An 11,833-nucleotide genomic window follows, 5' to 3' on the forward strand; every position below is an offset into this window, starting at 1 on the left:
CATTTATTATAATTTCATTATTATTTGATAAAAAATTTATTATATATATATATATATATATATATATATATACTTATCATCACTAAAGTATAAATTTTTTTTTTTTTTTTTTTTTTTTATTTATTTATTTATTCTATTTTATTTTATTATATGATAAAAAAAAAAAATCGTAAGTAAAATGTTCTATATATTGGTATCCATCAACTACATATATACATATATATTTTTTAATCATTTGTAAAAAGGTGACTTTTCCTTTTGTGGGGTCCTTGGTATTTATTATTTGTTTCTTGATTATATTTATAATCATATGGATGATGCTTATATGAATTCCTGTAATTTTTTTTAAAGAAATCTGAATCTTTTCTTTTACTATATTTTATATTATTGTTAATATATTCATTTTTATTTTGTATATCAACTTTATCTTGACTATTTCTATAAGAATAATAATTTTTGTTTATAAGTTTTTTATTTGTATATATATGATATTTCTCTTTTTTATAAGGATTATAATTATTATGATGATGGACATATTTATGTTCTCTTTCATACTGATCTTTATTTTTTTTATAATAAAATTCTTCGTCTCTATGTGATTCATTCTCTTCATTATAATTATATTTGTCAACATATTTGTCATCATATGTATCATATTTGTCATCATATTTGTCATCATATTTGTCATCATATTTGTCATCATATTTGTCAACATATTTGTCAACATATCTATCATTATTATATATATGATAATCATCTTTGTCCTTTTCATCGACACTTTTTTTATAATATGGTTTTTCATATTTATTACTAAAAATACTTGTTTTCCTTCTTTCATATATCCTTGCATTACTATCATGTATAGTGTTTTTTTCATAATGTGAATATTTTTCTTCATCATGAAAACTGTTCCTTGGGTTTTTATATGTATTGTCTCCTACCATAAAACTTCTTTTTTTATTTTCATCATTGTAATTATATTTGTAATATTTATTGTATCTGTCATATTTTTCATATTTATCATATTTTCCATATTTTTCATATTTTCCATATTTATCATATTTTCCATACTTTTCATATTTGTCACATTTGTCATACTTATCATAATGAATTTTATTATAATCTTGATTATTTCTCTTTTGTACTGTGTTATATGTATGTTCCTGATTTTTGTTTAATTCACTACATCTTTTACTATCCCCTTCAAATCCTTTATTATCTTTTCTCCTAATTTTTTCTTCATGATACTTTTTTTCATAGTGATATGAATGATGATCATATTTATTATTTTTGTATGTATTACTAGTATACATATGATCATTTTGACTATTCGGATCTTCTGTACTTTTTTTTTTTTTTTCTTTATCTTTTAATAAATAATACATTTTGGATGACACACTCGAATTGTCATCATGATCTTTTTCAAAATTTATACTATTATTACAAGTATCATACATAGAATTATAATTTTTATCATTTATATTTTTTTTTTTGTTTTTACTCGATATATTATTTATATTGTTATACATACTATTGTTATCATGCACACTGTCATAATATTTACTACCATCATGAATACTATCGTAATATTTACTACTACCTCCATACTTGCTACTACCATCACATTTAAAATCATATCTTTGTTTCATATATCTCTCCTCATCTTTTGCTTCTTCTAAACTACTTCTCCTATCCTTATTTCCAATAAATTCATTTTCCCCTTTAAGCAAATTTTCCTTATGTATACCATGATAAAATACTTTCCTTTTATGGCTAGCACTACCCATTTTCCTTTTTTCATAATAGTATTCATCTTGTATGTCTTTATGTGACATAAGTTCATCATCATTATCATATTTTTTTCTTTGTGCCATAATACTTTGTATACTTTCTCTTTCCTTATCATATTTATATGAATAATCACTATTGTTGAGCTCACTATTGTTGAGCTCACTATTATTGAGCTCACTATTATTGTCATTATTTTTTGAAGCGTCAGCATGTTTCACCTTCTCCTCTTGAATAATATCCATATCCTTTGATTCGTTCATGCTATTTTTTCGTTCCCCTTCTTTTTGATTTAAGCATTCCAATTCTTTAACAAAAGATTTATTCAAACTTGTTTTTTCATCAAAATCATTATCGTCTTTGTTTTCCTTTTCGTCGTCATAACAATTATTATTATTATTATTATTATTATTATTATTATTATTATTATGAATGGCTTGAGTTTTATAATTTTCTTCAGTATGTTCGTTGTTAACATTAAGTGCATAATTTAGATCGTTTTCCTTATTATCATCTTCAAAATTGCGGTTATCCCTTTTATATTTTTTGGATGATGAATTTGGTAACTTATGAGAAATAACACTGTCATAAAAAAGACCTTCATCATAATCAGCATCATCATTTTTTTTTCCATCTTCTTCTTGGTACGTTTTTCTTTTTTTGAGTTGGGAAGAAGCCTTATATATCACATGATCACTATTATTGTTATTATCATCATGATCATCTTTGTTTTTATTATCATCATCATTATGATCATCTTTATTTTTATTATCATCATCATATTGATCATCTTTATTTTTATTATCGTCATCATATTGATCATCTTTATTTTTATTATCATCATCATATTGATCATCTTTATTTTTATTATCATCATATTGATCATCTTTATTTTTATTATCATCATCATATTGATCATCTTTATTTTTATTATCATCATCATATTGATCATCTTTATTTTTATTATCGTCATCACATTGATCATCTTTATTTTTATTATCATCATCATATTGATCATCTTTATTAACATCATTGTTATTTTTAAGAGTACGTTTTTTATTTTTATCCTTTATATGTGATATATCTTTCTTTTTTATTTCCTTATGTACATCCTTTATTTCTGACAAGTTATTTTTTTTGTTGTCCATATTTTTTAATAACGTTTTTTTTTTTTTGTTATTTGTATTATTTTTATATTCATCATGAACTTGTTCATTATTCGACATATCTTTTTTTGTATTAAACTTTGGAGTGTTAAAAAGTTGATGTGTATTATTAACATGGTAAGTTTCACTTAAATTATCATTTAATTTGTTTTCTTCCTTTTTTTCCTTTTCTACCTTTTCTTCCTTTTTTTCCTTTTCTACCTTTTCTTCCTTTTCTTTGTTATTATTATGTATCCTATATTTTGAACTGCTATTTTTTTTTTTTAAGAATTTTTCATTTTTTTCAATAGTTATATTTTTATCAGCAACCGTATCATCATTGTTAACATCCACAACATGATCGTCATTTTCCTTTTTTATAACATTTTTACATATGACTTGTTTATTTTTATTTTTATTTTTGGATACACCAATATTTTGTTCAACCTTTTTTATAATATCAGCGTAATTATCATCCGTATTATTCCTATTTATGTTATTGACATGCTGGTCATTTGAACGTTTTTCAATTTTTTTTTTTATATTATTTAGGATATGTTTCTCTTGTTCCTTATTCGTAATATTATTCTTTATAGTATCATTATGTATGTGATCATTCAATATATTATTTATATTACAATCATTTGCGTTAAATTGGGGACTATTTATGATTCTTGAAGACATTTTTCTTTTTTCGTTTTTTTGACATCGTTGATTTATTTTTTTCGTGGAGACTTTTTTTTTCTCTGGAGGTGTATCAATATATTTCTTGAACTTATATTTTATATGTGGTATTTGTTTTTTAATATTACTATTGAAGAGACTTATTTCATGGATCATTTTTTTATAATCATAATTAAAAACGGAGGTACCAATTTTTTTCGTTTTCCCTCCTTCAGTGGTATTATCATCATAAGTACTATTTTTATCATCGTTATTTTTATGATACTCATCCTTTTCATTAAAATTAATATTATTTGCATAATTAATATATATATTATTACTTTCTATTTCATTATGTTGATCTTTATTTATATCATCATGTTTTTGTTTTCCTTTCGTTAAATAAACTTCTTCTTCATTATTATAGAAATAAATACTATTTTTATTTATTTCATCCACATTATATACTAAGGAAGCTCCTTTGGAGTACATAATCACTCTACTACTTAAGATATGCTTTTTCAATTTGTTTGTATTTAATATTGTTATTTTAATTTGATTATTATTATCATTATCTTCTTTGACACATGATGAAGATGGTGGTTCATAAATATGAGTCTTGTTTTTCACGTTGTTACCAAGAGCGTTATTATTATGATTAATTTTATTACTATGGCTATAAATATTATTACTATTACTTTTATTACTATTATTATTATTACTATTATTATTATTATTATTACTATTATTATTACTATTATTATTACTATTATTATTACTATTATTATTATTATTATTACCATTAATATTATTATTTGATAAGATCAATTTCCCATTGTACATATCAACACTATTTTTTTGGTGACTACTTCTATTTTTAATTAATTCTTTAATATTATTTATACTATCATCATAACATACATTAAAAGATATATATTCATTTTCTTCTTCCATGTTTTTTGTATCTTTTATTATTATTACATCTTCTTTTTCTTTATCTTTCTTATCTTTTTTTCTTTCCCTGTTATCCTTCTTATTATTTAAATTAAATGAAGCTTCCCTTGGTAATACACTACTTACAGTATCAAGTTCATAAACATTATTAACAAAGTTTTCTATTTTATTATTTTTATTATTATACAAAACATTTTTTGTACCTTTCTTTATGAAACTATCACTTCTATTTAATAAAACACCACCTTTTAAAAACGACTTTTTAGGGTTATTCAATTTTATATTTTTTTTATTATTTTTTTCATCAAGATAAATATGTTTCTCTTTTTTGTTATTTGAATTGCTATAACTATTTCTTGTTTTTTCTTTCACGTTTGATTCTTGAAGACCACTCAATGATTTGTCAAGAGGAGCAAAATTTGTAAGTGTTACATTGTTTAATAAAGAGAAATCCTTGTTAAAATTGTAACTTGGATGTTTATCATCATACATATTGTTATTAAAATCAGCGCTATAATTAGCCTTATTGTTTTCATCATATGTATAATTTTCATCATACTCCTCATCCTTTTCATGATATTCATAATTTTGATAATTTTGATCATTTTGATCATATTGATCATTTTGATCACTACCCATATTGTGTTGGTAAGACATATCATCCATGTTTAAAAAACTTAAATATTTCCTTATTTTAATATAATCATCCATACTTAATTTATTATCTTCACTTTTTAAAAATACAGATTTGTTCCTTTTTTTTATTTCATCTTTTGTACTCATACTATTATTTATAAAATTGTTATTTGGTTGATCATCCCTTAAAATATTATTTATATAATAATTATTCAATGTTTCTAATATACATGACGAAGTAAAAAACGAATTCATATGTCCCATAGATTTGCTTAGATAGTTTGTATTTTCTTCTTTGTTGGATATATTATTTCCTTCATAAATATTACTTTTATTTAAATAGTTATCATATTTTAAATTAACCACTTCATTTTTATCATGATTAAAGTTTATTGGGTATTCATCATCTCCACAATAACCATAATTATAATGAAAATTATTATAATAATAATAATTATTATTATTATTATTATTGTTATTTATATTATGAAACATTTCATCATTCAAAATAAACATTTTCAAGCTATTTTCAAACAGTTCATAATTCTTTTTATATAATAAATTATTAGAAATTTCACTGTCATTATTATCATTGTTTATTATATTATCATCATATAAATTTTCATTATTATCTTTTTCAAAATGGAAGTTATCAAAAAATGTGTTCATATCGTCGTATGTATTATTAACAATATTGTTATTTTGTTCGTCAATAATGTTATTTTGTTCGTTAATAATGTTATTTTGTTCGTCAATAATGTTATTTTGTTCGTCCATAATATTTATTTTTTCGTCAATATTGTTATTTTGTTCGTCCATAATATTTATTTTTTCGTCAATATTGTTATTTTGTTCGCCCATAATATTTATTTTTTCATCAATATTGTTATTTTGTTCGCCCATAATATTTATTTTTTCGTCAATATTGTTATTTCGTTCGCCCATAATATTTATATTTTCATGTTGACATGAATTTGATTCCTTGGGAATTATTTCCTTTAGCTGTTCATTTATTACATTACCTTTATAGTCTTCACTTTTTATTTTGTTAAATAATTCATGGTAAATATTATCTCCATTTTGATGATTTAACAACTTATCATCATTTATTAGATTCTTTTCATTGAACACATTATTAACAGTATCCATAATTTTATGATCATCTGTATTATATGTATCTATACATGTATTTAACTTGCTTATATAATTTACATATTTAAACGGATCATTTTGAAGTATGCATTCATCGAATGAATAAAATTCTCTTTCTTCACCTACCTTATTTTCAATATCTGGAAAAATGTCTGTACTACAATTTTTTATACACTCACTTATATTATTTTCTTTTTCATAAATGGTTTGATTTTTATCGTCCTCATTTATATTATCATCCACTTCACTATGTAATAATTTTTTCAATTTGTTTATCTTAAATATATATTCACGTTTAACATGAATTAATTTTTTTTTGTACTTTCTTATTTTTAAAACACTATCTGATAAATAATTTCTTTGCCTGTTCTCCTCATCAATATGATGGTCATTATATATACCTTTATCAAAACGACTGCATGAATAATATCTTCTTCTCAAAGAATTTGTGATATCGTTCTTAACACATGCTCGTGAATTATTGTAAAATAAATTTTTATATTTTAAATTAATATGATTTGATATATTTTTATTATCTTCATCAGAAGCTGTATAGTTATATTTAGGCAAAGTATCAAACATTTTATGAATATTTTCATAATTCAAAAAATATTTAAATTTACTATTCTTTAATAAATCCATATAACACGGATTATTATTACTATAAATATTATTATTACTATAAATATTATTATTACTATAAATATTATTATTACCATAAATATTATTATTACTATTAATATTATTTGTATTATTATTATTTATATTATTATTATTTATATTATTATTATTTATATTATTATTATTTATATTATTTGTATTTATATTAGGATGGAATATATACTTTCCATTTTGATCATGCGTTTCATTCTTTTCATTTAATATATTATAATTTTCATTTGAAAAACAATTTTTTTTTAACATACCATCTAACGACTGTAATAATCCATTGTTATTATGAGATGCCCATGAAGATGAAAGAATATTTCTGTAAAACATCTCATTATCATTATTCATAACATTCTTCTCATCATACGTTACTTCTTTATCTTCATCATTACATGAATTATTTATATTATTATTAGATATATTCTTATTATTCATATCATAATTTATATGTGATAAATAATTTTCACTTATTGGAGTACTCAATAATTCATCTAATGTTAATTTATTACCACCACAGTCATTATTTTGATTTAATGGTAAAGTATCTGAACTTGTAAAAAATTCATTTATTAAATCATTTCTTTTTATTTCATCATTATCATTCTGCAAATTATTGAATATTATATTTAAAATATCTATTTTAGAATATTTCTTATTTAATTCATTAAATATTTTAATATCCTTTTCATCCAGTTCATATTTATTTTCATTAATCATCATACTATGCTTATTTGATTTTTTATTAACCCTATGCTTACAATCATTTTTTGATTTTTCTACAGCATGTTTTGTAGAAATATTCATATTATTCATGTAATTTGTTGCTACACTATTTTTTCCGCTTTTTACTTTTTTTTGAATTTTCAAATTATTTTGTGAACCCATTCCTCCATTCTTTTGTTGATTTGTGTTACTTTTATTATGTACATTTTGTATGCTTTTTAAATTCTCATTATTTTTTACATGTTGAAGTGTTTCCAAATTAACGGTTTCTTCAACATATATTTCTTCTTCCATATCACAATTATTATAAGCATTCCAAAAATTTAAAGAACAATACCATTTTTCTGGTAATAAACTTATATTAATATGAGCATCAATTTTTCTCCACTTCTTACATAATTCACACTGTACCCAGTTAACTACAACGGGAACAGTATTATTAATAGGTACATTATTTGTATGGATGGTATTATCCACATTATTAATTATACTATTATTTAATAATATATCAGAACTTTTTTTTTTTTTTAAATTTGAAAAACTTCCTGACATGTTCATATTATTTTGTTTGATTATTTGGCTATCTGTCATATGAATATCTTCATATAAATAATTCATTTGTCCATTTGAATTATTATCATTATTGTAATCATTATTGTAATCATTATTATTATCATTATTATTATCATTATTGTAATGATTATTATTATCATCATTACTATTGTTGTTATATTTTAAACTATTTGTATTATACTCCACATAATTAACCATTTCATCATTATTATTTTTCCCATTATCCTTTTCATTTTTCATTTTTATACTTTCTTTATTTTTATTATTTGTTTGGCTCTTTTTCCTCTTGATGTTTTTCATTTGATCCATGTGTAATGCCTCCAAATTTTTAATGTCATCCACTTTCTGTTCTTCCTCATTATTAGTTTTAGTATACATATTATTTATCACAAATGTCGTACTTTCTTTTTTCTTTTTTTTACCACTTTTCACATTACGTTTTTCCGTGTCCATATTGTGGGCATTATTCATAATTCCATTTGTGTTTTCATTTTCATCTTCGTTTTTCTGTTCCTCTTCTTTCCCAGTTTCATTTTTGTTCTCATTTTCCTTTATTTTCTTTTTATTTTTTTTCTCATTCAGCAAAGGACACTCCTCTTTTTTTTTTTTTTGTTTTAAATTGGAATTAACGATAAAATGCATGTACGAATAAAAAGGACCTGACTTGTTCATATTTTTTTTATTAAAAAAATTTTTGAACTTTTTAACATTATCCTTTGAATTCATATCTGTATCACTCATAATAGTTTTATTAAATTGTTTTAAACTTTTTTGTGATTTTTCATACAAATCTCCATCACTATTATATTTTTTGAATAAACAATTATTCGTTTTTCTTTTTTTCGTTTTACAATTTCTTTTTTGCAAATTTATATTATGAAAATGGCTGTTTGGTCGTTCAGGTAAATTTTCACATTCGTTATCATCAATTTCTGGTGCATTATCTTGGTTTGAATTTTTATCGTTCTTTGTTTTTTTCACAAGGGAATCATTTTTGTACACGTCTTGTGAATTATTATAACCATTATTATCATGACTAATATTATTATTATTATTACTATTGTTATTTTGGTGTGTATTGGGAGTTTGCTTTAAATCATAAATAATAGGATTATTTATACTTTCCTTTTTTATATTTTTTTTTATGATATTTTTATATTTCATATTTTCATAGGTATCTTTATTTTTCTTTTTTTCTCTGCTTAGTGAATGCAAATCATCATTGTGTATAATTTGCTCACCTTCTTCATTATGCAACATTTGCTTATTTTTTTTGGTTTGTTTTTTCTTTTCCTTGTTTTCTTCTTTTTTAATTTCGTTTGTTAAAATGTTCTCATTATTATTTTGTTTATTGTCTTTATTATGTGTAAGCACCTCCTTTATATGACAAAAGGATGAAACTGATTCATTTCTTAAGGGAAAATGTAAATTATTATTAGAGATGGGATTATGCTGTGTATTGCATATAATATTTTTATTTTCATTATTTATATAATAAATAGAATCTTTAACATTTTGTTGTGATAAATTAGTATCCTTATATAATAAGGTATCTGTATTAAGGGAAACAGTATTATTATTGTTATTACTATTATTACAATTTGTAATATTATGAGGATTAATAATATTGTAAGAACAATCATTTTTTATAAAATCATTGTTATTGTTATTATTGTTATTATTAAAAGAGATTGTATTTTTATCAGTAATTTTATTTACATCATAATTATATGGAACAACTACTTCTTCTTGTATATCACAAGAATTATATCTTACATCGTTATTTAATTTACAGTACCATACTTTTGGTAAGTTTTCCATATTTATATTTTGTGGTAAGCGTCTCCATTTTTCACACAAATCACATTGTACCCAGTTATCTTGATCTGGAATATATAAATCATTATTACTTACGTTGTTCTCCATATTTATACATTTAACATTATTTTGATGGTTTATTACATGTTCCTTATATAATAACAAATGATTCTTCTTTTGAAATTTTTTATTTTCATTATTATAAAAAAATTCTTTATTATTTGAATTTGTTATATCACAATTTAGTTTGGTAATTTTTTTTTTTTCATTCTTTCTTTTTAAACATTTAATTTCTGTATGTATTGATTTTTCATTTTCTTCATCGATAATATTATTTATTACCATAATTTAAAAATGAACGCATATATGTATGTATATATATATACACATATATAACTATTTATTATAATATAATAATATTAAAATAAATCCCTTTTGAATTGTTATATTTTATATATTTTTTTTCTTTTTTATTTGGCTCTTTCTGGTATATTAATAACTGACATAAATATATATAAATATATAAATATATATATGGATACATAAATAAAAATGGTATGTATCTATTAACATAAATATAATAATTAAAAAAATAAGAATTATTACAACATAGTTACCTTAATATTGTAGTTTTCTTTCATAAATCAACATACATGTATATAAATGAATATCCTCAATATATAATATGAAAAATACGAAAATAAAATACATAAATAAATATAAATACATACATACATACATACATATATATATATATATACATATACATGTGTTTCATATGAATATGCCCATTATTCTTTTCAAATATAAAAATAGAAATTTGTATATCACAGGTTTCTTTAAAAAATATAAAAGATACCTGAACAAATTGTTTTCGTTTTTTCAATACATACGGTAAATATGTATGTATATTGTTATATATGTATGTTATTTATATGTATTATAATATGTATAATTTATACGTGACTCTATATATATACAATTTTATAATCAATTATAAAATAAGGATATAAATAAAATTCCCAAAAAAATGATATATACTTCAAATTTCATTCTCCATTATAAATATAAAAAAAAAAAAAAAAAAAAAAGCTCGAATGAATACATAAATGCATAAATATATAAATAAATAAATATATTTATATATATATATAATAAGTATCAAACTGTTTCTTTTTTTTTTTTTTTTTTCTTTCCTTATAAAGAAATTATATATAATATGAAGCATTTCTCTTCATATAAATATAATATATAAATTAAGGAATGAATGAATATATAAATATATTTATATAAAATATTTTAAGCCTGACTTTTTTAATCATTCTTCATTATAATCTTTTTCTTTTACTTTTCTATATTCATCATGTTTTGTTATATATATGAATATATATATATATATATATATATTTATATATATATAATTATATATTTATATATAATTTCATTTTATAATTATCAACCTTTATATTCTTAATTCATATAAAATAAATATATATATGGATGATAATGTAAATATTTTTCTTTTTTTCTTCAATTATATATATATATATATATATATATATATATATATATATATATATATTGTTATATATTTACTTCTTATTGAAATCAAATAATCCCAAAGGAAAAAAAAAAAAAAAAAAAAAAAAAATATTAATATATATAAATATATAACAATATACTATATAATATACTATATATATATATTGTAT

At 20.8% G+C, this 11,833-nt stretch overlaps 1 protein-coding gene across 1 annotated transcript; it reads right to left on the reverse strand.

Moving 5' to 3' along the window:
* Positions 1–227: 227 nt before the first annotated feature.
* Positions 228–10,466, reverse strand: PRSY57_0417500 (zinc finger protein, putative; the record flags this gene model as incomplete). The annotated part of the gene is made up of 1 exon (XM_012906031.2): positions 228–10,466. One exon carries the CDS (start codon positions 10,464–10,466, stop codon positions 228–230), a length of 10,239 nt encoding a protein of 3,412 aa, XP_012761485.2.
* Positions 10,467–11,833: the final 1,367 nt, after the last annotated feature.

This window comes from Plasmodium reichenowi, chromosome 4 (genome assembly GCF_001601855.1).
Source record: "Plasmodium reichenowi strain SY57 chromosome 4, whole genome shotgun sequence".
Classification (NCBI taxonomy): domain Eukaryota; phylum Apicomplexa; class Aconoidasida; order Haemosporida; family Plasmodiidae; genus Plasmodium; species Plasmodium reichenowi.